The sequence below is a fragment of the Ictalurus punctatus genome, chromosome 3, assembly GCF_001660625.3.
Source record: "Ictalurus punctatus breed USDA103 chromosome 3, Coco_2.0, whole genome shotgun sequence".
In the NCBI taxonomy this organism is placed as follows: domain Eukaryota; kingdom Metazoa; phylum Chordata; class Actinopteri; order Siluriformes; family Ictaluridae; genus Ictalurus; species Ictalurus punctatus.
In genome coordinates, this window is record NC_030418.2 from 11,058,046 (window position 1) to 11,084,579 (window position 26,534).

A 26,534-nucleotide genomic window follows, 5' to 3' on the forward strand; every position below is an offset into this window, starting at 1 on the left:
AGCTGGATGATATTCTGGAGCTGAACATTTAAAACATTGAGCAGCTCTGTGACGTCCACCAGGAAAGCCAAGTCAGAAAGCCATTTTTTATCCATGCGGACTTGCATACTACCAATCTTACTTTCCAGAAAAGCTCTGATCTCATGACGCAGATCAAAAAATCTCCTGAGAACTTTTCCTTGGCTCAGCCATCTAACCTCCTGGTGGTACAACAGTACCTTGAACTGCCGTTGAGAGAGCACCTTGGAGCATATATAATTCACAATTTTGATGATGTCACGCATCACATCCACAAGTCCAATGGATTCGGCACATAGCTGTTCTTGATGTAAAATGCAGTGGTACTTTACTAATCCCCCCAACCCCCCCTTCCCCCATTCACTCACTTTCTGAGACACCAACGTAGCAACGTGGCACTTTCTTGAGCTGATGAACTATGTAGCAGCGTGCCCTGCTCAGATCGAAGTTTAGCAACCGTCTCGTTAGCCTTCTGTTTTCATGCCTCGCCGCTGTACTTTGAGAAAGCTGAACAATGTTTTGTTTCATAATGACGACAGATATTGTACTCTTTCAAAACAGCAACTGCCTGTTTGCAAACTACACACACTGCCTTTGAATTGATTTCAGTAAATAAAAAATTATCTTGCCAAACCTTTTTAAATTTCCTCTTGTCTGTGTGCCACTGCCTTGATCTCTCCATTATTGCCTGTTTGTTGACTGTCGCAAAGCACGCTGGCCTTGATGTACGCATGTACATTAAATAAAATTCAAATTCACTTATATTCTCTACATTTAATTTCAATTTACATTTTTTGTAACTCAAATAATAATAATAATAATAATAATAATAATAATAATAATAATAATAATAATAATAATAAATGTTATGTTAAATTAGAAATGAAGATCAGCGTCAATGACTTTCCCCCCAATAAATAAAGGACATAACAAATAAAGTGAGCAACAAAGGAAAAAAGAATAATATTGATTGAAAAGGTACCATTCAGGGCTGTCCTCTGAATACAATCATAATGCCTGAATCAACCACTGTACAATTATAGTATCAGAAGCAGCACTGAGGTCTAGAAGACTAAAATGACCTGAATTCTCAGTCAGAAATAAGTCTTTAGAACACCATTTGAAGGCCATATCCTTGGCCTTGCTTTGGAAAGCTGTAAACATAGGACTGAGAATTATCACAAAGATTATTTAGTTCAAGATGGACATTAGTTGATGAAGGACAAGCTTTCAAGAATATTTGTAAAGTTTAACAATTTAGAGATCAAAATTACAGTGGAACGATGAAGCCAACTGGAACACCGCTATCTAATGAAACCCTAATGATGCATCACATAACTATACTCAGAGACAACACAATTCAACATTATTGTATCTCGAGTTACTGTTGTCATAAGCCCTGCAATCTGTAGAAATAGTGTCTATCCACTGGATGACTAACTCTATACACATTATATTCAACATTAGTCAACACTCACAATATTGATTTTTGTTCGCTGGCGATTAAATAGTTTTTTTTACAATACATTATTTAGTTATTCAGAACTGAAAAGAAACAACCTGAAAATACAGGAAAAATAGTTTATACTTTAGCACTCCTACACAAAATGCATAAAGGTTGCCAGGTCTAGCAATATAATATAATCAGAGTAAATTTATGACAGTGTAATACTGTGTAGCGATCATTATACCACAAGCCTGGTCGGCACCATGAAGACAATTATTTGCTAGAGATTTGTACATTTAAACACTGTGTAGCTACTTTAACTCCAATGAAAATTCTGTCTCTGTGGCTGCATATGGCTATGTAAATAGGAAAACAGAAAGTAAATACTTGTCTGTCAGTTTGAAAAGCTCATTATGAGACATTAAACCAAGATGTTTAGCAAACCTCATCTAATTCAGGGTCATTGTAGACAGTGGACAGGCACAGCTCATGACCATAGATTTGTGTGGGCCAGTAAGACTTTAATATCAACATAGCCTCAAATTAAGTTGAGATGTTATCACACTTGTGCTATAGGCTATCTTGTGTTTTTTAGGGCAATCCTTAATAGGCAGACCTTAACAGGAAGAGAGTCAGCAAGACTTGAATTAAATTGGACAAACTATGTATACTAATTTTTAATAAGAGATTAAAAGCCAGTGCCCCAGCACAGATGAATAACCACACACAAATGAACATCTCTGATATAACAATGCCGCCTCACTGTTTGAGTTGCCTCATTTGTAAAGAAGTTTATCTTGTCAAACTTTCAGATGTGCAATTTATTTCCCCAATCATGGCTTTACTGAAATCAGATTTTAGAATTTTAAAAGCAACTGATGTAATTATTATGGTTTCTGGTTGTAAATAATTGCACTCGAAAGACATATTAAAAACCTAGCTAGTTACATAGCTTGCAGTGCAGACAGTGTAGACTCGCTAATCACATCAATTATAGTCATGGAAAGAATTGAAAACAATGGATTAAAAAGCTGTTAGTGTTTTTGTTTTTGTTGTTGTTAATTTCAGCTAATTTTAAAAATGGATTTTTAAAAAAGAAATTCACCTGTGTTCAATTCAGCAGGTGTGGTTCCTGTCACAGTGTGCAAACATGAACAGAGAAGCGATAATATCTTTATAATATCATTAACTGTGTTATCTCCTGCCACTTTTACACAAAACATGCGTATAGCATGGGGCAGAGTGATTTCAGTAGGCCACTCTTAGTGCCTGTTTTAGATCACTATTCCCATTTTTGATCACTAGGTGCAAGTATCTCTGCAGAGCTATATTGGGCACTGAACATGCTGTCCCTCAATTGCACATCTTTAAAGGTGACCAAAATCAATGGAATATTGGTTTATATCTAGCAAGTGGGGGTGCACGGTGGCTTAGTGGTTAGCATGTTCACCTCATACCTTCAGGGTTTGAATCCCGCTGGAGCTCGAGTTTGCATGTTCTCCCCGTGCTGTGGGGGTTTCCTCCCCCCAGTCCAAAGACATGCATGGTAGGCTGATTGGCGTGTCTAAAGTGTCCGTAGTGTATGAATGAGTGTGTATGTGATTGTGAACTGCAATGGACTGGCACCCTGTCCAGGGTGTACCCTGCCTTGTGCCTGATGCTCCCTGGGGTAGGCTCCAGGTTCCCTGTGACCATGAAAAGGAGTAAGTGGTAGAGGATCGATTGATGGATCTATGAAATAGAAACATTTTTAGTATTTCAACAGAATTTAAAATGTATGGTTGCCTCTCTGGATAAGCCACCATTCACAGTGAAATATATTTGTGTGTGTGTGTGTGTGTGTGTGTGTGTGTGTGTGTGTGTGTGTGTGTGTGTGTGTGTGTGTGCGTGCATGTGTGTGCAGTAGCAGGTCGCTGAGATGACATAGAGGAATCAAATGCCTTGGGCAATTCAACAATAAGACAAAATGTATATTACTTTCTATAGCATCTGATATAAAATAACATTAGGTTCCTTCAAAATTTTCCTTTTACTGAGTTGGAGCACATTACACCCCTCAGTTAAGTTATCGTAAGTGAATCATTTATTTTAAAAAGCTTGCTAGACTATATTTCACTTGTCCTTCTCTGGGTTAACATAATTGCTAATTGCATACTTGATCATACTTACAAAAAAAACCCTGAGAAAGTGATTAAAACTTTATCAGATAAGCTAAGATAATTGTTGGTATGTTCTTTAAACATTTTGTGAAATTAACCACAGTGATGGTGCAGATGATTCAGGCAGGGCAGAGCATAGATATGATATGACTGTACCATCAACTGTTATGTTACTTCTTAAAATTGAGTTGCATATTAATTTGCTATATGTGTGATAACATTTGAGCTGAAGGCCTGAGGAAGGCTGATCTAGCTATAACTAAACTGTTTTATCTGACTGTTACATCAGAGTCATTTTGGTGGTGTATAAATCCTGTAACTAATATGTTGTAAAATCCTGTAATCATCTACTTGTAAATTCAACATGAGCCTCAATTAACTTGCAATGTTTTATAAGAATTCAAGCGTATTCAAAAGTACAATCTACTTCTAGATCTAGATCAGTCCACTTATTGTTTGCTAGTTTGTGTGGATCAACATCACGGGCTTCAATATTAGAGTGGTTTGCCAAAAATAATGTGCTTTTATGTTATTTATTATGAGGTTTACTGTGACAACATACACTATATGGCCAAATGTATTTGGACTCCTGACCATCACACCCATATGTACTTTTTGAACATCTCATTCCAGATTATTTTCTCTTTGCTGTGATAACCTTTCCACTAGACTTTGGAGCATGTCTGTGGGGATTTGCTCATACAGCCACTACAGCATTAGTGAGATTGGGCACTGATGTTGGGCGAGGAGGCCTGTGGTGCGGTCAGCATTCAAAGTCATCCCAAAGGTGTACTTTGGGTTGCGGTCAGGGCTCTGTGCCGGACACTCAAGTTCTTTCACTCCAATCTTGGCAAACCATGTCTTTATGGAGTTCACTTTGTGCACAGGGGCATTGGAGCCAATTTTCAGTTATAACCATAAAATGTAATTTACAAAAAGCAACAAAGTTTTGTTGGAAAATGATATTATATTAACCATAGCCATTTTGAGCAAAATGAGCAGCCAGTAATGAATTAGGACTGAGACTAGTTTTAAGAATTTAAAAACAAAACAATATTTTATTACCTAACTTGAACTATCTCAATAATTCTTCACACCAGATTCAGTCATTTGGAAATATTTCATACAGGATTTATTTGGAAAAATATTAAGGTGATTTTCTTCATGAACAACACTTATAAAACAATTCCCATAAGTTTTAACAACACAATTAAATACATTACTGTTGAAAAACAGTCACTATGACCCGAAGTGCCTTATATACAATATACAAATTTGCAAAATGGGAAAAAGATTAAATTATATCTGGGTTAACGTCACAAAAACCCCAAAACAAATGAATCACAAATAGAATTTAAATTAAAAAAATATTACAAAGTAAAAACCATATCAGTAACTAAACAGTTTTGATGGCGGTGTTTTTCCTCTCCTGACCTGTGTAACGGGTCAGAGATAGACAATGCAGTCAGTGCATACTTATATGCAGTAATTATGTTTGAATGTTAAATAAATTTTTTCAAAGCAATCCTCCATAGTGCAATGAGGTTAAAAAACAAAAACAAACAAAATAAAACCTCCCTACAGGAAGTGCAACAAGTCCATCTGGCACATTCCTGGGAAATAAACTTTGAGAGTGCGAGCCAGTATGGCTCAACATCCTTTTTCTGCAGTCACTGTGCTTACTTCAGTTGAGAACCAGCTCATTCTGAACTTCACCATGAACATAAGACCCACAGCAGCAGTCACAAGAAGGAAACTTTCCCTCTGGTTTGAGCAGCATATACTGGAGTAAAACCTCCTGTAGAGCAAGACGAGCTACAGCTCTGTTGTGGCATTATACCTGCAAAACAAAAAAGATCAATTCAGTTTTCTTTTAGTTACAAGAATCATTGAAAACTTACATATTTGTAGGTGTCTTGTGGGTTATTTAGAGATAAACTCACCTCAGTTGCAATAATACATTCATCCTTTTCATCTGATATTACAAAGACAGACTGATACTTTGTGTCTTTGCATGCAGCTTCTGGACTTTTCTCTGATGTCTCACTAAAATTCAAAGACAAAAAAAATTAGATACAGAAAGATTCAGTCAAGCACAACAGGTTTCTCTGACAATGCTTCAGGATTATTCACCTTTTAAAATGTTTTCTGTGTTTTTCTTCTGAGTCAGAGTCAAGAGCCTCGCATTTTACATCGTTTTTCTCCAAGTCCTCTTTTCCAAAGTCCTCCCGCTTAAGCTCATGAACAAGATTGTAATCCACTAATGAATAGCGAGACTTGTAACCTTTCTTTTCTACACCCGTGGCATCACTCTGAAAGTCCACCTTCTTGTTGGTATTCTTCACCTGCGTAGTGCCTATAATGCTGACGGTCAGATCCTTCTCTCGACCGCAGTTGTTGGTCAAGTTGTTCATAGTCTCACTTTCAATGTGACTATCAGCTTGCTGGCTTCTCTGCTGCAGTTTTATGCGGATGTACACGGCTAGAACAGCACACCCAAGCAGGAGCAAAAGCACCAAAATAATCCCAGCACAGACTGCTGTCCATGGAAATACGTTGTCCTCGTCATCGTCAGAGTACCTTTTATCAGGTCCCTCTACAACAGGCTGTCCTTGAGGATTTTCAGGGAGCAAAAATTGGCAGTTACGTCCTCCATACCCAGGAATGCAGGCACACACATAGCGATTATCCCGTTCATGACAAGTAGCTCCATTGTGACAAGGGTTATGCGCACACTTATTCATAGGCAGGCTGCAGTTCTTGCCAGTGTATCCAGGTGGGCAGGTACAGGTGTACTCATTGACTCCATCTTGGCATGTTCCTCCATTGTGACAGGGGTGGCCAGCACACTCATCAATATTGTCATCACAGTGTGTGCCTGTAAACCCCTCTAGACATTGGCAGAGATAGGAGTCCACAAGGTCTAGACACTGGGCACCTGAGAAAGATTTGAAATAACAGATATTACATAAAACTGATTAACTCCACTGAACATCCAAAACTGAAATAAATTTTTGCATCATTTCAAATCAAATTTAGTATTAGTTTACCATTTGAGCATGGATTTGAACTACAATGATCAATCTTCTTTTCACAATTAAAACCAGCGTAGCCCATGGGACACTGACAGAAGTATCCTCCGTCAGGATTGTCAGCACACCGTCCACCATTGAAGCAGGGGCCATCAGCACAAGTCATGGCACTCAGCTCACAGTTTCTTCCATAGAAGCCAGAAGGACAGGTGCAGCTATATGTGTTCTCAAGATCCTGTGAAAACAAAAAGAATTACAAGGAAAAGGTGTTCAGAGAAAAGGTGTTCAAAGAGTTCCAGGTTTGAAGAGCTTATGGCTTAGTGTTACATTTTATTTTTTGGTCAAAACCCCCAAATATATCAACTCAATAATACTTACAGTGCAGCTTCCTCCATTTCTGCAGGGGCTGTCAGAGCACTCGTTAACCTCAATCTCACAGCTTGCCCCAGTGAAACCAGGCTTGCAGGCACATGTGTAGCTGCCTTGACCAGTGTTTGTGCAAGTGGCCCCATTCTGGCATGGTTTGTGGTGTGTACAGTAATTAAGATCTGAAACACAATGTAAAGTATTACTTCTCCAGTTCTGTATTCTGCCAAAGGTACCAGGTACTTCATGTTGCTGATGCATAAATGCAGTGTTGAAAACATTTTTAAACAAGATTAACCTTGGTTGCAGAAGAGGCCTCCCCAGCCCTCTTGACAGTTGCACTGCCATGGCTGCTGGCAGGTACCATGTAAGCAACCAGGGTAGCGGATACAATCGTCACAGTATTTTCCACTGAAGCCCACCCTGCATCTAAAGCAACACACAAAACAGATTAGAATTCATCCTCTTGTATAATAAAACAAATTCTTTTTTTTCTTCATAAAAGTCTTATACTTACTTGCATTCACCAGGTTTGTCACAAAATCCATGCTCCTCATCACACCCAGGGAGGCAGATTGCTAAAAAGTAAAGAGAATAGATACATTAATTGTGGTAACTAGTAACATCCTTGAAGTTATCATTCAGGCACATTTGCCAACCATTTCCCAAACAAATTCAGTAATTCATTCTGCTCTGGGCAGTTGCCCCATGTGTAGGTGTCTAGAAAATCATGCTTCTGTCATCACCCTGGGAAAAAGACCCTGCTTAACACACTCGCAATTGTACAAAAGATTTACAAACAAAAGCCTCTTTTTCTTCTACCGGTGGGTCAGAAGTTCCTTTTTTCCACTTTGTTCAACAGCCCCCTCCCCATAATGTCGCAGAGATAAGGGTGGACAGCTGGTGGACACGCTGCTAGTGCAGGACAGCTGCTGTATTGTCTTCTCTCACTCAGCAGCTGCCCGCTTCTAACAATACATAACCCCGCTGAGCCAATCAGCGATGAGCGCTCAGCCAAACAGCCAATCAGGTGAAGACTTTAGTATCAGGCACGCGTGCCATTATTTAGCTAACGGCTCTGTTTTGAATTACTTGAATGCGTGATGCAAGAAGCACTTCCGCACAGAGGTAAATAATTATATGCAAGATATTATCATTACAGCATGTATCACCTTCAGAGGAATTCTTATCTGATAAATATGTGTTCTAAGTTATAATTCCCAAGCTAGCCTACTTACGCTCTGTGCAGTATTGTCCTTTCCATCCGGAATTACAGATGATCTCTCCGCGCTCTCCGCACGTGAAGTGGCCAAAAGCGTCGTCTCGCGGACGGCAAAACACGGAGCAGCCTTCTCCATAGTAATGTTCATCACACACAAATCTGTACGAGTACTTCAACTCTGTTTTCCCAGCCACTTGTAGATCGTGAGACCATTCTTCTCCGACCGTCAGGTGTCTCTGGGTGGTCATACGACTGATCAAACGTTCCGGGTTTTCTTTAACAGAAAATAAGGCAATAATTCTTCCATCTAATTATGAGAAGATTGTTATTGTTTTGAAACTTTTTTTTTCTTTTCCAGTTGGTCTTACCGGTTGATAAATCCTCAGTAGAGTCTGTGTGCAGTGCCTCAATAATGAGTGAAAATGTTCCCTGTAAAGTGAGAAAGGAAAACGTAAGTCAAATTAAATACATTTTAAAAAGCGTTGTTTATGTTTGGTTTTGGCTATGGACACATTCTTACAGTCGGAATCCTGAGGTCTATAACGGAAGTGGAGGATAAATGGAGGTGTGAGAACTCTGTGGTTCACGCTGTTTTCCCAGGTTCACACTTCCCTAACTGCAGTAAAAAATGAAAGCTTTCGGAATTTCACGCTGAGATGCTGATAACATATCTTCCCTAGGGATTATAAAAAATTTCCATGCCTTCAGCACTTGTCAGAGTGCTTGTAAATGAACCAGCCGGTACTGAATTGACCTTGCATTAACAGTCTAATGATGCTTAGTCATATTTATGCTATATAAAGCAGAGAAATGCGAAATAAATGATCTGAACCTACTTACCGGCCATGTAAATCCAAAAGGGAAGCGAACTGGGTTGGTGAAGGTGCTGTCTGAAACAGATTCAGGAACTTGAAATGAGTTTGATCCGAGAACAGGAGTAGTAATTCCGCCATATGTGCACGGAGGCTCCGGGGATACATTGGCCTGGTAATGCTTAAGGCAAATCCTGAAAAAGGTTTTGCATTCGCACTGCTGAATCGCTGATGAGGATCCTCCTTTACAGCAGTTAGTGTTGGCCGTTATTCCTTTCTTATTGAGAAACTCTTGCAACTTCAACTCAAAAACCCCAGAGCATAAAATCTGAAAAAGAAAAAAAAAATACAGTTAATAATTAAATGATATGAGGTTATGTTTTGGGCTCTTTTAGCTTGCGCGTGACCAAACACAGAGACACACTTTGCATTACCTGGCTTAGCATGGCACAAAGGATGGCAGCTATCATAAGTCGCCCCATGGTGGTAAAGATCTTCAAGGAGATGTTACACGTCCACGGGTCGGCTCGTTCAAGAAGTCATGTAAACTACAACTAACACAAAGTGAAGAGGTGAATTCTTCAGCCAAAGCGTTGATGCACTTTTTTAAATTCGCTTTATCTTCTTTTGCAGGTCATGTCTTGTAAAAACATACAAGTAAATCCCAAAAAGAGCGATAACTCCAAGTTGTCAGTGCGTCCGGTTCACTTGCACTTTCCGCATAAAGATGCAGCAGAGACAGCAGATCGCGACTGTGCTGTTTACTTTGCGCTGATTTGTAGGGGTCCGAACGCCTTTACTCCGAAGCTCTTGATTCCATTGGAGAGAGAGTGAGTGTGTGAGTGTCTGATGTCCCAGTCCGCCTGCTGCCCGTTATATACAGAGTGCGCCTTCTAGGGTAATGAGATGCAAATGAGAGCTACTCCCCAATCTGGCTGGAGTTGTCACAAAGGGACACTTTTCCACCCCATCCACCCGTTTCCCCACACACACACACACCCCCAAAGATCGCCAAATGGTCACTGAGCTGTAAAATGTGCAACCTTTCCCCACTGCAGAAAGGAGTGGGGGAAAAGTCTCATTTACATATAGGAAAAAAATTCAACCCCAAGAATCCAACACATGCGAGCACAAACCTTCAAATTACATCACATATCCGTGTGGACATTTCTCAGCCTCAGTTAAAACCGTCCAAAGTTCAAAGATTTAAAATAAAACAGGTATTAAATGGTATCCTCTATATTCTCTCAATGTGAAATCTCACCAATGATCATGGATAATGTAAGTCATTACTTTTCCTACATAACATTAAGTAGAATTGGATTTGGTCAGTAGATGTTGAACCCACGATTTGTCTTGGTCATTAGATCATTGATCATTTTAAGGTGAACAATAGCCTAGTTGGAAGGGTCATGCTCAGAACTTGTATCTTTTTACACCTGCTGCAAAACCTAATGTAGAGCTTTGCAACAAGTTGCAATGTTCAAGTCATTTTAAAAGTGTTTTTTGTTTGTTTGTTTGTTTTTTTGTTGTTGTTGTTGCTGTTGTGTGTTTTTTTTTTTTTAGAAGTAAGAAAAAACACACTTTAAAAATAGTAAAGAATATAAGCTAAAGGCAATTCGGTCTAAGTAAACAGATTTTTTTTTATGTAGGATAGATAGGAAACTTTTTTTTTTACAATTCGATTTGGCTTAGATGTACACATTTGAGTGAGGACGAGGTTACCCTAAAGTTTATATTTTAACTTCTTGTGGGCAGTAAAGCCTAGCGGGTGTGTGTCGCTCGCGTGGCTGTCATTAAAGCACTTTGTTATTGTGTGAGGGAAGAATAAGTTTGTTCTTTGTGCTCTCAGCTGTATGGTAATGCGGCCAGCACCTGCTCCCTTCACAATGTAGTGGGAAGGGGGGGAGGGGGGGGGGGGGGGGTTGGGGGGAGAGAGAGAGAGAGAGAGAGAGAGAGAGAGAGCACCACTTTGAGCAGGAACATCGCCTAAATAACTGCCTCCTTTTATGTGTGTGTTCGCTCAACAATAACAAGAACAACAAAATAAAACACGTTAATTTCGCCGTGATTATGAAATTTAATTACACAGCCGTGCTTGTCTGCAGGTGTGCGCATGTGTGTGTGTGTGTGTGTGTGTGTGTGTGTGTGTGTCTTCATGTATGAGGGTGGCCTTCATTAGGGCGTTAATTGAAACGACTAGCCGTTTTTATCCTTCAGGAATGCAACTGCATTTGAATATATTTTTAATCGACTGGTCAGTGATGTAGCAGCTGGGTAGCTGTGTTTACAAAGCAGACAGTTAGGTGTAGACACATAAGTAGAAGGTAAATCTTCTTTGTAGAAGGTTAATTACTACGAAGGTGGATGAAAAAGAGTATTTGCAGTCTATTATGGAATGCAAATTCGTTCTAGTGCGGGTGACAGTATAGCCTATAGCCTGATTGTTACAAACAACATAGCCTAAATAAGATAGATTAATTTTGGATTTGGACTGATTAAAAATATAGTTCTCATCAAATTGATGCTTGCAATTCACATTCACAACTCTTCTAAAATGATAGCTCACATGTGTCAAACCAAACGTCCTCGATCGTGTCTTAAAAAATGACAATGCTTTTTTTTATTCAGGAAAAAAATCCATCAATACAGCTTCCAGCTGACCAGTGAAAACATCCCCAACCATCTCTCATCACATCACACTGGACAATTCTTTATCCGGACATAGCACACATTTCGCGATTACCACAGCAAAGCGTAACTGAAAGGCAAAGTGAAACCTCTTGGATTTATGCCCACTTCGTTTATTCTTTTCAAGAATAATTTATGCCACGCGATTCTGTCTTGGTTAAATCAAGCAGAAAGCCCCTCTTATTTCTCCCCTTCTCCCTCCTTTCTGGAGCTGGACTATGGAGAGACTGTTTAACTTAAGTGTTTCTATAGGGGGCTGTTGTACTTTAACTCCTGCCCACCAGTAGCTGTGCTGAACAAAGCCCAGGACTCGAGGTTCGACTATTCATCTTTTCTTTGCGCTTTAATTTTCATTGATTTTGAATACAAGGGGAGCCCTTTGGGGATTCTCTCTGAAGGCCACGACACGCCTTTAGACGCGCTCAGCACCCCCTCCCAAGCCAACCATCTGCTCCCAACCAAATGGCGTGTTTTCTTCTTCTTCTTCTTCTTCTTCTTCTTCTTCTTCTTCTTCCCCACATTTCAACTGCATGTCTCCACTGTTCCTGCGCACAACACAGAGTCCTCCTCTAAACTGGACTGGAAACATGGCAAAGAAGCCGCAAGTGAATGGCAGGCCACTCAGTTAGGGAAGGTGGAAGCAAGTAAAAGTGGCCCATGGGAACTCCAGTGTGCTATAACAAATAGGGATATGACTTCAAGGGTAGACCTGTTGCCTATAGATCATTCCTGTTAATAAACAAGATGGAAAACGCAAAAAAACATAATACACGTCTTGTCCAAAACGAAAATAAAAATGCACAGAACAACAGCTACACACTTCCCTGATCACCGACTTGCATAGATATTATCAGTTGAATATATTTTATACATTGACGCATAGCACACAGCTCATTTTATCTAGACAAAAAAGAGGATAAATGAGCTCTGTGGTCTATTGCTGTTTTATTTGAGAGTAGACACAAGCTGCAGCAACGTGACGCAGCAGAAGTCGCGCGCCGATTACAATGACAAAGGAGCAGTCGCGTGGCCCGAGCCTGCGCATATGATTGATAAGAAGCAACACTGAAGATGAAAACATCCAGCATCCAGGTCTAGCTAATGGCAAACGACCATCTGTGGTCTCTGCGTGTTTTCTCTTTGTATACTAACAGTCCAAGGACGAGATTAACAGATTAGTACTGATTCCAGGCAGGTCTCTGCATCTTAAATCCGATTAATTTTGCCAGCTGCTGCAAACTTGCAGGTAGTCCCAGTGCCCTGCCTATTGCGTGTGTGTGTGTGTGTGTGTGTGTGCGGGCGGGCGTGCGCGCGTTCTGGTTGAATTCTTCGGCTGAGGAGAGTCGCGTGCCGATGCCCCTTAGAGAACATCTGCCCCTTTTCCCCAGGGTGGTTTTGTTCATTTGAGAAACTTCAAATGAAAGAGAAAAACAAACAATAACCCACAGAGGAACAAACTGCTCGTTATAGATGGTTATAGACAGTGATTCAAATCAATAGCCTATTTTACTGATAGACATGTAGTTAGGCGAATTCAGCCTGTGAGCTATTACTAGTTTACCATAAAAGGCTACTGTAAGACTTTGGGAAGCCACTAGTTGTTAAAAAAAAAAAAAGAAAGAAAGAAAGAAAGAAAGAAAGAAAGAAAGAAAGAAAGAAAGAAAAAGAAAGAAAGAAAAAAAAGAAAGAAACATTCAAAAGAAGTCAAGCCCACGAGATTTTTATTTATTTATTTATTTGTAACTTTTTGTTCATTAAGCAAAATCTAGTAGTGGTTGCAATTGATGGTGAAATAATAAGCCGAAGATTAAAGCCCTCATTACGAAAGCATTGTACACAACCGGCAAAGATGATGATTAGAGCGTTTCTTTTGGGATGCTTCTGTATTTGTGTGTGTGTGTGTGTGTGTGTGTGTGTGTGTGTGTGTGTATCTACCCAACAGGCTTATGTTGTCAATTAGTCTGATATAGTAGTGCAGTATGGTTAAGCTGTTACAACTAGGCTACTTTTAAATGTAGCTAAGTGGCAGGTTTTAAAATTGGTACAGTTTAATGAATTATGTCACTGTTGTTCTACTTATTTCCCAATAGACCTTACATAACATCATGTTATAAACTCCACACGTCAAAGACAAATGAGTGATCACAGAAGTTCAAACATTTATTCACAGATAAAATGGTCAGAACGGACATTCGTTCAGTTTGGTCGTTTCAATTTCGTTTAAATTTTGAGCGACATTTTCTTTGCATTCTTTACATGTTACAAGAGTTAGTATTCTCTTAAAAGCATAGCCTACCATTTTTTAAAATTATGTGTGTGTGTGTGTGAGAGAGAGAGAGTGAGAGAGAGAGAGTGAGAGAGAGAGAGAGAGAGAGAGAGAGAGAGAGAGAATACATGTCCTGCAGTATGCTATGTGCTGCGCCTTTAACGCGCTACAGGACTGTGTGCGGTTTTCCGGAAGCGGAAGTGTGTGCAGATATCCATTATAAACATTGCATAGTGTCTGGCAGACAGTGCGACAATTTGTTGCCTATCGTCAAGTTTAATGGTAGGCTTTTTGAGTTTGTATTGCAATGTGTTTCAAGTTATCAGTTGGATATATTAATGCTGTCTTTTTTGATTCCTTGATAACTTTAGCATTAGCCCAGCAGTAGTAGGACTGTTTACTCGTTTATACGTTACACTGCTAAGACGTTTTGTGCTTTGGAATCTGTGTTTGTAAAACGTTCCATGTAATTTAATCAAATATATAACCATAATTTTTTGCTGTAAAGACGATATGTACATTTTGGGTACTGATTTACTGTCACTATTCCTCCATGTTCTATTGCGTCCTGCGCTTATTTGTAATAGAAACTGTTGACCAAATGACAAATAGCGTTAATAACAGTTAAACAGTCTGTACGTGACACAGTTATAATGCAGTTTTAGGATAGTCTGTGGGATTGCTTAAACTATATTCTGCATCGTTGACAAAATTACGACAAAATGAGGCTACTTGCCAACCTGTGCATTAATTTAAAGCAGGAATTCTCAAACGTTTTGCAGCCATTTTTTTTAAATTAATAAATAAGCAAATAAATAATGGACCACATTAGTAAGGATTTATTTTACATAACTATTAGAATATTAGGCTCATTATTCAAGTGTGTAGAGTAATATTCTGGCTATTTATTGGAGCTTTTTATTCCTGAAACAATATCCAAAGTTGACATTCAACCAAAGGCAAAAATGTATAGCCTAGACCTAGGTGCTTTTCAGTTATTGAGGTGATAATAATGGTGGGTTGTAATTTCCACCCCTGTAAAAATAAATAAATAAACAAACAAACAAATAAATAAATCGGGACCCACACAAAATTCTACTTCACCTCAAGTTCAATCTTCCTTTATGCAAAAGCAAATAAAACACCTGAGAACCAAAATGCACATATCACTAAGTAAAGGTAATCCAGGAAATAACTAATTGATGTGCACACATAGATTAAAAATATATTCACTAATGTAAATCTGAATCTTGTGTTGCGTTATTACATTGAAATTAATATCCATAATTTATGCTTATTCTCTCAAGTTCTGAACCTGCAAAATAAAGTGTGCAGACATGGGGGTGAAAGGCTTACAGTACTTTATGGAGACTTGTTACCCAGAGACTTGCATACACGTGGAATTGAGACAGTTGGCTGCAGTCCATGCTGAAGCCCATCCTGACATAATGCCTACTGTGGTGGTGGATGGAATGGCCTGTTTGAGGTACTGGTATCAGTGTCAAGCCTGGGTTCATGGTGGTCAGTGGCAAGAGTACATGCATTTTCTGCACAAATTTGTGGATGCATTTACAATGATAGGCTTAAGATTGGTCTTCTTCTTTGATGGAACCATAGAGGAACAGAAGAGAGCAGAATGGGTGAAAAGACGCCTGAGAGTCAATCAAGACATAGCCAGAATATTTAACTACATTAAGAATCGGCATCAGCAACCAGATAGAGAAATGTTCTGCCTCCCCTCAGGACTGTCCATCTTCTCCATGTTTGCACTAAAATCTCTTGGTCAAGAAACATGTTGTTCTGTTCGTGAAGGGGACTACGAGATTGCTGAATATGCACTCTGTAACAACTGTATAGGTATTCTTGGTCAGGATACAGACTTTGTCATTTATGACACAGTTCCATATATGTCCATTGCTAAATTCCAAGTAGAAAATATGACCACAGTGCAGTACTCCAGAGAAAAGCTGTGTCACATCCTGAAGCTTCAAAAATCTGATCTTCCTTTACTGGCGTGCATTCTGGGTAACGACATTGTGCCAGAGAATCAACTGCAGAGTCTCCGTAAAACTGCTTTGACCTTGTATGGGAAAAAACACCAGGGTGACAAAGTCCACACAGCAGCGGAGTTCATAAAAAGCCATCGTCTAAACAGTGATGTAGCATGTAGCATCTCCTCACTACCTTTATCCAAAGTTGATATGGAGGTTGTTGAAAAGGGAATCCAGTCATATCTTCTCCCAGGACAAACTTCACCTTGGTTAGATCGAAGCCAACCTTCCCCAGAGCTGGTGTGTGTGCTGGAAAAGTACCTGAACAAAGATATCTTACAGGTATTGTATAACTGAACACTAGCACTATTTTAAAGTAAAAATAAAATAACAAAACATTTCAGTAATTTTAATTTTCTGTCCTGCAGGCAGCAAAAGAGAAGCACATTCGAGCAGAGAGTTTTTTGATCTATAATATCCTCCAAAATGGGGTGGTGGAATGCAGCAATACGCTGGAAGATGAGGAACTTGGACTGCCACCACAGGCTATTTTATACCAACCACTTAGAGAACATATCTACAGTATTGTCCTGCCTCGTAAGTTTCTTCTTTAACTGTTAAATATATTTAACTTGTCATGCTTTCAGAGCAAATCATCAGTTCATCAATTTCATATTCAACAAGTAGTGATGTTTATTTTTTTACAAACATACTGTATAATTAATAATAGAAGCACAAGAATTAATATAAACTAATTTCCAGAGTCTATCCCAGGAACACTGTGTGTACTATGGGTATACACACCGGCTGTGACACCAGTCCATTGCAGACCATGATACACACCCACGCACACATTCAGTTTAGCATAGACAGTCTATTCTGTTTTTGGGAAGTGGGAGAAATCCAGAGAACCTGGAGGAAACCCAAATGGACATGGGGAGAACATGCAAAATGCCACACAGACAGTAACCTAAGCTCAGGGTTGAACCTGGGACCCTGGAACTGTGAGGGGAATGCTACCCACTGCATCACCAATTAATTTAAGCATTTAAATATTTGTAGACATTTTCCATTTTTCTTTGCTTTCCTTCCTAAAATTTAAAAGATGCATTTAAAGTATGATAAACAGGTTACCACTGTTTATAATGTTGAGTTTGCTCACAGAATTTCATATTATTTAATATATTTCTTCTCACTTTTCAATTTCTTCTGTAGGTTCTTATGGTGAAATCTTGTTTGTGAAGGAATGGTTTGTTTTTCCCAGAAATCCACTTAAAGAACCGAAAAAAGTGGCTCCAAAGCCTCTAAACCTTCCAGGTGCTTCATATTTTTTTCAGCTTAAAATCTAGAAATGAGCATGATTGACTGACATTTGTCGACACATATTGAACAATCCATAAAAGTAATAAATAAATAAATAATGAATTTAAAAGTGCAAATCTCATAGTAAAATTTTGCTCTCACCACACTCTTCTACTATGTTTGTTTTTAAGACACTCAGATGTTGCTTTGTGTGTATGGTTATTGACATATCAACACTGAAATGTTAACAGTGTTTCCAGTGACAGTTTTCTAGTAGAGGATACATGAAGCAGTGTATATGTATGTAAATATGTCCTGTGCCCTCAGTAAAGCTGCTTCATATTTGATCAAGTTCTTTAAACAATTGACTAAACATTTAGATTTGTGGCCAAAATACCTATTCAATTTTGTTTATTACAGTATGATAATACTGATGGAGCCACAGTCAATGTGATTCATGGCTTATAAGAACCAGACATCATACTTTTTTATTATTATTTTTTGGGGTCGGTAAGAGCTCTTTAAATTGTTAAGAAGCAGCCCATAACCTGTTAATAATATGAATAAGGGCACCAAAAATACACAGCATGCTTTTTTCTGCTAGCACTGCCCTCCCTGCAGCCATTCCGTTAATCGCTTACTGTCATTTAACAGAGGGAACTCCTGACCTTACGACCCTTTGGTTTGGAAATGACTCAGAGGTGACAAGTGTCCAAGTGTCCACTTTCCTGGCTGTTTTTGACCTACAGGACTTTACTGAAGATCTGAAATCGTTTGACACTCCTTTGGTAGCTGTGATATGTCTTGTAACATACATAGCTATTCAGGTGCGTTTAACTTGTATGTGTCTGTGTTATGCTTGAATGGACTACATAATGTTTGCAATCTGATCACACATTGACTGATTATTTACTCTAGCTTGTTGGTTTACATAACACTTTCCAGCTTGCTTCAACTGAAAAGGCCTTTCTTTATCTTTTATCCCCTATTGTTTGTTTTGTATGCTATATTATAAAACTGCTTGTGAACTAAAGAGGAATATTTGTTCTTATTTTAGGCTAAACACTTTTCCCTAGAAGACATAGATGCATATCTAAGTCAAGCCGTGTGTATCAGATATAAGTCCTACACAGACCTGCAACGCACGAGGGTAAGCAGTATGTGTATTTTCCCACCTTTGGAATTTACATGCAGATTAATGAAGGGAGAGGAGTTTGTTTTCAGTGGGTCTGAGCCTTGAAAGTGTTAAAATTGGTCTACAGTTAGGTCTTTCCTTCATCATTAGCTTAAATAAGTAATCTTTTCCAAAGGTGCCCTCCAGCCATGTGCACTTTGTGTTTTTTTAAATCGCAGTCTCCACATAAACAGAAACAGTGCAGTGTTTTGGGTGTTGGTGAATGATTAAAGCACATTTGTATCATGTATTCTCAAGGAGACTGCAGGCTGATTTCCTTAGTGCAGCAACTCAGGGTAAATACTTCTCTCTCTCTTGCCAAACCAACACTTCATGAGACCTTTGTTTTTTTCTCCCAAAACAGCAAGTTGTCTTGAACGATGTGTTGGATTCTCTCACTAATCGGGAATAAAGAGAAAAGAGAGACTGGGGGGATAATTTTTGGTCGCTTTGCAACATTCCTCCCAAAAACTGCTCTAATTGTGGTCTGAACCTGAGACCAGTGCTCTGGTGACAGGCTCCAAGACGTCCCTGCTGTTGACCACAGGCCTATTTCAGCTCCCTCCCTAATTTAAACCTACTACACACACTATTTAAGACATTGCTTCCATGGGCGCCCATGGTTTTGGGGTGGCCATATTGAATGTTCTCTACTGTGGAGATGTGGGACTAATAAGATCCTCACAGGAAACATCCAGAAAGCCACTGCTTGATTTACATGTTTTGCTGCTTCCGTGCATGTACCAATTCCCTTCACCTCCAGATGTGCACACAGTCACTGGTTGCATGGTAAAAATAAATCATGCATTTAGACCAGAGAACTAAATTAACTATACTCTATTAAGTCTAATTGTTTGATATACCTTCTCACTCAGATATATCAAATTGTTTATATGCAGTAGTTATTTTCATTCATATTCTTTTACATCTGTTCTAATTTTTGAGGGATAACTTCAGGGAAGTTCTGTAATTCTGTAACAAGCATCTACTAGTAAGTAGATAGTTTACTGTGCTTTGTTTCTGCACTTTTTTGTGCTTTGATGGTTGTTTGTTTTGAACATGTCAGCATTGTTTCTATGTGTACATTTCAGTAAAGGGTAAGTGAGATAGGGGAGTTTATATTTCCAGTAATATGTCGGGTGGTGAATGATTGTGTTCAGGGTATATGTGTTTTGAGGGCACCAAGCAGCAGGTGTTGAGATGCTGAGTGACTCAGGCAAGTGTGTGTGTGTGTGTGTGTGTGTGTGTGTGTGTGTGTGTGTGTGTGTGTGCGCGCGTGCGCGTGTACGTGTGTGTGCTTATGTCACAGTGGCGACAGCTTGCCGCTGGCCAGATGAAAGTGTGTGAAGCTCTCCTGCCTCCCATGTGCCAGAGGAAGGCAGGAGCACCTGTTGCACATGCTATTGTTGTGTCCCATCAGGAGCAACACGGTCACATCTGCCTGAAATGTGAAAGGGGGATCACAGGGGAGGAGGTGGAGGGGGGAGACGAGGCAAGCTTTAAGAGCCAGACAGATGGCAGGAGAGTCTCCTGGGGCTTCTTGATACCCCCCTCAATCTCTCTCTCCCCCGTGCTGCATTGTGACAGTGAGGGAATGTGAATACACACACGGATGCCTCTGTGTGCTGAAAGCACCAACAACTACACACACAAATCAAGGGTGCAAAACAAGGGCACTACAGGCAGTTTATATTTTGGAGAAACTTTATGAAATGAAAATTTCACCCCAGTAGTGAAGTATTCCAGTTGCTTCACATGCAAACTATACACATTTTGTTTCCCCCATGTATACTGGACTCTATTGTTCATCATTCTTCTCCTTACTTGAATGTTTCAGGAGATGAAATGGCACAGATGCATCATCCCACAGGTGAATGATCTGCTCACAAGGTTAAGAGTTGCCGTTAATGTTAATCTGTGCCCCCAGGCCTTGTCTTAGTTTCACAGACATCTGGCTAGAGCAGCTTTCATTGTTTCTGTGGTCAAATGCTGGAAGAACATCTGCTGCTCTTGCACTAAGAGTAAAGCTCTGCACTCTATCTCTGTGGAAGCAAGCTACCATTAATGGTAATCATTAACTAGATATTCACTGGCAGGCCTCCAAGCATGTCCACTGTTTGTTTTGTTTTTCTTTAAGGTGTTTTTACTCTAAACAAACCAAATAATATCCAGCTTTCAATAAGTACAATAATGACTCAGCAAGGAAGTAGTTTGAGTTGTAAATTATATTAAGCCAGTATGCGAATAAAATTGCTCTGAACTACACAGTTGCAGAAAAACCTAGGCCCTAGTCTGTATAATATTACAATTGAGGACATAAAGGCTTGGGTCGTCGACGATTACTGAAGCTTCTGACTTCATGTACTGACCACCTTGTGTTTACTTTAGTATAAGCTGTGTTTGAGAGCAGAGCAGGTGGTAGGCAAGTCTTTCATTTTGGTGTCACAGGCACTAATCAGTCAGTCCTTTTCTTATCTTCCTTGGCTGGGGGGAGGTAGCCAGGTGAGCAGCAGCCCCCCCCATTTTCGCTACTTTTCCTTTGGGTTACATTCCAAGTGCTCTAGCCTCAATGTAGTCAAATATATAATGGACTTTGGTGTGTTGAATTAATTGCTCATCTTTGGCGGTCTGATTTGAGGGTTTTACTTAATGAATAGATTTCTGTTTATTTATTAACAAAATTAAACAAATCATTTGCATAACTGATTTTACAGGTTCCTCAGGTGGACCCAAGGGCTGTTCACCTTGGTTCCCTCTTTGTACGGGGCCTAACCTATCTGATTGCTGCCAATAGTGCCTGTGGTTTTCCTTTTGCAATGAATGAGATCATGCCTTGGAAAATCTTTGATGGCTTGCTGTTCCATTCTAAGTACCTACAAACACAAGGAGGAGCTTCTAAGGAGGAGCTTCTAGAGGGCAATGTGAGTAGAGAAAAACTTCTTATGAATATTGGTGATGTGAAATGTGTTATAAGCTGTGAGGGAGAGATGCAATATATTAACATACAGTGGGGTCCAAAAGTCTGAGACCACATGAAAAATCTGTGATTTTTTTTAAAAAATTAGAACAAAAAAAATTAGAAATATTTAAAAACAAGTATATGTTCAATATCTTGAATATTTAATATTCAAGATTCAGCACTATTTCTAGGCCCCTATATAAATGTAAGCAAATGTGTGATATTGACCATGTTAACTGTTTTTTTTTTTTTTTTCCTCATGCCTAATTTCTTCTACTGAAGTATGGGTTCAGACAGCACTCTGATGATTTGATCTAAAATAGATCATAAGGTTTTGCACAAACTTGTGAAGCCACTTGAGTGCACACTAAAGCAGAAAGGGGATGTACCAAATACTAAGGAACTCTGAAATTCATGTAAATATTTTAAAGATTCTACGTTTCACTCAAGTTGTTTTGAATAATACAATTTGTAATGAAAATTGTAACATTAGATTATTAAAGAATGTAAAATTGAAGCATTTTCATTAGTGCTCTCAGACTTCACTCGTGCTCTCAGACCCCACTGTATGTATTCAGCAATAACTGGGATGTGGATGTGGATGAGTAACATTGTTTCTCCAGTGACCACAGTATGTTCTTTGATGGGTCAGGCCAGTCCCAGCCAGCGGTCCAGATGTCTGACATGCTGCTCTAGCTTTGAACCGGACTAGCAGCCATTTTTCCGGCAAGCCTCTGGTGGATACCATATACTGTATATGCACACACAGGTTTCTGTGGTGGTCATATGCTAAAGCATGACTGGATTTGCAAACAAAAAATAATTTGGCTAGAAATCAAGCATTTTAGGTGAAAAACATTCTCAAGCGTTACAAATCTAGGTTCATATTCTGATTTCATTCCATATGACTGTCGTAGGAAATACAAAGGATGAAGAATAACATTAAGTTTAATTAAATGGGGTGCACGGTGGCTTAGTGGTTAGCATGTTCGCCTCACACCTCCAGGGTCCGGGGTTCGATTCCCACTGGGGCCCTGTGTGTGCGGAGTATGCATGTTCTCCCCGTGTTGCGGGGGTTTCCTCCGGGTACTCTGGTTTCCTTCTCCAAAGACATGGCTAATTGGCGTGTCTAAAGTGTCCGTAGTGTATGAATGGGTGTGTGAGTGTGCTTGTGCCCTGCGATTGACTGGCACCCTGTCTAGGGTGTACCCCGCCTTGTGCCTGATGCTTCCTGGGATAGGTGGGAGAAGATGGATGGATTGATGGAAGTTTAATTAAATACTGAGCATATCTTCGCATGGTACAAATGTGGTTTGTGTAATAAAAAGCACATTATATCTGTGAAGAGTGATAGTAGGAAACTGCTGGGAAATTAGCTGGCTCTATTATTGAACGTTGAGGAGCAAGTAGTTGAAAATAAAACATTAACTCTGACATTGACAAAATAATTATTGTGTTTTTTTAATTAAATATTATGTTAATTTATTTCCAGTAATATACAGTGTGCTGTTTTCCTTCCAGCCTGCATGGATATCACTATTTCTCACACTTCGAGATCTGGTGCTCAAAGCCTGCAGAAGACATGGTTCTACTATCCTTAGTTTTCCATGCAGACTTCAGCATGGTGAGAGAGCAGTTTTACTTTTGTACAGGTTTATCCACATGTAAATCTGAATTTCCAACCACAAAGAGCTACAAAAACATTTTGCTTTATAGATAAATTATTTGTGTGGTAAATACTTTTATTTAAAGTGACTTATGGCAATTAAGGTCTTGCTTGATGGCCCAAAAGTAGCTCAGTGGCAGTCTTGGAGCACAGAATTTACAAGCACAGAACCTTAACCACTGAGCTACCACAGCCTCATGGAAAAAAAATTAACTGATCATTGGGAGGCTGCATATTATTATATTATCCAATAATTCACTGCTGAGATGCAAAGTAAAATTGGAGAGAATAAATGTTGCTGTTTTTCTACTATGCAGGTTTGAACATGTTATAATTAGTTCATTTTTAGAAAGCCAGTCATAACTGCATGATAAGAATACATGAATATACGAATGGACTGATAGGGGAGAGCATGGACTGTACTGTAGAGAATAATTCAGTTCTGGTGCCTCTTGCAGACAAACAATATCCTTTTCCCTGCATAATACACTCCATCTGCTCTGTGGCAATGACACACTCTGCAGCCAACTTTAGATACGGCCACTGCTTTGTCATAACAAGAATAGGTTTTTTTTATAGGATGTGAACTATATTAAGTAACATAACAAGACAACAAAATTATAACCTGGGGGCTGTTAAAAACTCCTGGAGCCCTGTTTCTTTTCACTGGCATCCAGCATACTGTGGCTCTTTAGCGAGATTAAAAGAGACCGTGTGGTGAAATCGTCTCCATCTGGTTTTTCTATTGATGTTGAACAGTGCATGAAACGCATGTTGTGTCTCAGTGGTGAGCCTTGTTTGTTTTTGCTAACACTATATCATGTTTGCTGCATTTCTTTGTTTTATGTATTGTCATCCACAGTCTCCCATTGCAATATTTAGTTGGCTACATTTATTATATTTTGGTTTTTAATTAAGAAGCATATTACATTACCATGTCACTGTAGTAAAATTCCTTTTCTGAGTGAAAATACCAAGTTGACATTCATAATAATACAATTGCCTACATGACTGCAAGACAAAAAGAGTATATTCACTGGTGTTTCTGGTTTGGTTCATTTTTCTTATTTTTCTTAGAAGGGGATTATTTTTCCCTTCAGATTGTGTATTCTGTCAGTAGAAATATGATATTCAAGTATACGTATAAAAAAAAAAAGTCTGTCTCTAATTTATGTCTGCATTTGAGCTGGTAATCATTGCCTCAGGCTTGTGGGGAGGTGGTGGTGGAGTTCAGGCTTTGGAGAATTATATGGTTTATGTTTCCAGTGATTCGCAATTTCTCTATTCCTTAGTAAATTAGGGACTGAGCCCCATAATTAAAATCACGTTTCAATGATATTGTCATTTCCTCAGGGAGGCCCATGGATGGAGAGTCTCACAGAGAATGTGAACCCCAATCCCTTAGCACCTCAGACAGCTACTACAGACAGCAATCCAGGGGTCCAGCCTTCCACATGCAAGGTACATTGCACACATCTTAGAAACACTCAATTTCATTAGTGGTGTTGGCTTGTTTGTCATTATGTAGAATCTAGGGTTAGAAAGCATACAATAATTCCACTGTTTGTTTGTTTTTAACCCATAGGACATGGTTATAGACCAAGGTTAAGAACAAGACACTCTAATAGAAGAAGGTATTACCTTGCACCAAGGTAATTCTGTTAACTGAAATTGCTTAGTCTGAATGGTCTTATTGTAAAGTCATGTCGTAATAAAGCATTTTTGCACTCCATTACTCCATATCTCTGTTACAGATGGCCTCGGCAGCAAAGCTAAAGACCAGTTTTCCCTTCACCCAAAAATGTTCAAGAAAAGAGATCATGGAGGTATTTGTTGGATCATTCATTCTGGTGAAAAGAAAGCATCACTGATCTTCATGGATTCTTGGATTCTTTTGTCTCCATGACCATCCTGTAATGCAGCTGGCTGTTCACAATGCATTGTCTACTGTGGGTTTGACTGTCTGGCTTTAATGAATGAATTTGGGTGTGGCAGTTTTATAACACACTCCTCCACACACTGTCTTGCTATCAGTGAGGGGATGCTCACAGAATGAAAACCAGTGACAATATTTTCCATAGATACTTAGGAAAACAAAGCTGAGCAATAATAAGGCTTAGAGCACCTGCTTGTGTTATTGGCACATATGTCATTTGTTTGCACAGTGTACATGTATTCAACAAAAGAAAAAAAAAGCAGAATAAAAAGATGAATCAAGGTGCATTCAGAGGCTTCCAAAGTAGAAAGGGATACCAACATCCTTCTACTTTACCCTTCTCTATCATGTCCTAAGCTGCTCTAAGCATTGTTCATGGACTATTTCCTCTTTTGTGTAAAGACATTTTTTTTTTCATCCAGGTCCTGAAGTACCACTGCCCAGCACATTTTCTTTTGGTCCCTTTTCCCAGACCTGTGCCTTTACACAAACTTGTCTTTGACATCTATGGGCAATTCCATTGACCTTATGGCTTGCTCTGATATGCAAAGTTATCTATGGGGTTTGTAGAAACAGAGGTGTCACCTGGACAAAAATCATGTCCATTCAGCTGAATTTATCACAGGTGAACTTTCATTTGTAGAAAATGTCAATAGAAACAAGGTGCACCTGAACTCAATTATGAGTGTTACAGTGCCTTGCAAAAGTATTCACCCCCTTGGCATTTTTCCTATTTTGTTGCTTTACAACCTGTCATTTAAATGGATTTTTATTTGGATTTCATGTAATGGACAGTCACAAAATAGTCCAACTTGATGAAGTGAAATGAAAAAAAAATTTTTTTATTAAAAATGGAAAAGTGGTACATGTATATGTATTCACCCCCTTTTCTATGAAGCCCCTAAATAAGATCTGGTGTAACCAATTACCTTCAGAAGTCACATAATTAGTTCAATAAAGTCCACCTGTGTCACATGATCTCAGTATGTATACACCTCTTCTGAAAGGCCCCAGAGTCTGCAATACCACTGAGCAAGGGGCACCACCAAGCAAGCAGCACCATGAAGACCAAGGAGCTCTACAAACATCCAAACAGGTCAGGAACAAAGTTATTGAGAAGTACAGATCAACGTTGGGTTATAAAAAATATCCAAAACATCCCACGGAGCACCATTAAATCCATTATTAAAAATTGGAAAGAGTATGGCACCACAACAAACCTGCCAAGAGAGGGCCACCCACCAAAACTCATGGACCAGACAAGGAGGGCATTAATCAGAGAGGCAACAAAGAGACCAAAGATAACCCTGAAGGAGCTGCAAAGCTCCACAGCGGCAATTAATGTTTCTGTACATAGTACCTGTCATGATTCCCCCTTGAAGCAGCGTGCTCTAAGCGCGAATGCGCAAGCACCTGCTTTTCCATTGTTGACAGTAGTGACATCTGGACACATGTGTTTTGTTTATGTTTCTGTCATGTCTCCTCCCTGTTCT

At 39.3% G+C, this 26,534-nt stretch overlaps 2 protein-coding genes across 3 annotated transcripts; one reads left to right on the forward strand and one right to left on the reverse strand.

Moving 5' to 3' along the window:
* Positions 1-4,719: 4,719 nt before the first annotated feature.
* On the reverse strand, positions 4,720-10,025 carry dld (deltaD). The gene is made up of 11 exons (XM_017463168.3): positions 9,491-10,025; positions 9,085-9,384; positions 8,613-8,673; positions 8,261-8,518; positions 7,540-7,600; positions 7,321-7,451; positions 7,035-7,204; positions 6,675-6,891; positions 5,758-6,562; positions 5,568-5,670; positions 4,720-5,464 (listed from the first exon to the last, which is right to left on the reverse strand). The coding sequence occupies exons 1-11, from the start codon at positions 9,536-9,538 to the stop codon at positions 5,459-5,461; spliced, it is 2,160 nt and encodes a 719-aa protein (XP_017318657.1). The 5' UTR covers positions 9,539-10,025; the 3' UTR covers positions 4,720-5,458.
* A 4,146-nt stretch (positions 10,026-14,171) lies between these two features.
* Positions 14,172-25,585, forward strand: fam120b (family with sequence similarity 120B). 2 transcript variants are annotated; one of them, XM_017464763.3, is made up of 11 exons: positions 14,172-14,295; positions 15,321-16,346; positions 16,433-16,601; positions 17,220-17,321; positions 17,961-18,133; positions 18,364-18,456; positions 21,195-21,401; positions 22,961-23,063; positions 24,459-24,566; positions 24,691-24,757; positions 24,860-25,585. In XM_017464763.3, the coding sequence occupies exons 2-11, from the start codon at positions 15,351-15,353 to the stop codon at positions 24,879-24,881; spliced, it is 2,040 nt and encodes a 679-aa protein (XP_017320252.1). In that variant the 5' UTR covers positions 14,172-14,295; positions 15,321-15,350; the 3' UTR covers positions 24,882-25,585. The 2 variants fall into 2 exon arrangements, with proteins under 2 accessions (XP_017320252.1, XP_053535557.1); XM_053679582.1 differs by lacking the exons at positions 21,195-21,401; positions 22,961-23,063; positions 24,459-24,566; positions 24,691-24,757; positions 24,860-25,585 and adding an exon at positions 20,318-20,546.
* The last annotated feature ends 949 nt before the right edge of the window (positions 25,586-26,534 follow it).

Coding starts and splice junctions, on each gene's coding strand:
- dld (XM_017463168.3), bottom strand. CDS start 9,538: ATGGGGCGACTTATGATAGCTGCCATCCTTTGTGCCATGCTAAGCCAG. Junction 8,519..8,612: donor TACTGAGGATTTATCAACCG/GTAAGACCAACT, acceptor TTTCTGTTAAAG/AAAACCCGGAACGTTTGATC. Junction 7,601..8,260: donor AGGACAATACTGCACAGAGC/GTAAGTAGGCTA, acceptor TTTACTTTTTAG/CAATCTGCCTCCCTGGGTGT.
- fam120b (XM_017464763.3), top strand. CDS start 15,351: ATGGGGGTGAAAGGCTTACAGTACTTTATGGAGACTTGTTACCCAGAG. Junction 18,134..18,363: donor TAACATACATAGCTATTCAG/GTGCGTTTAACT, acceptor TTCTTATTTTAG/GCTAAACACTTTTCCCTAGA. Junction 24,758..24,859: donor AGGTATTACCTTGCACCAAG/GTAATTCTGTTA, acceptor TCTCTGTTACAG/ATGGCCTCGGCAGCAAAGCT.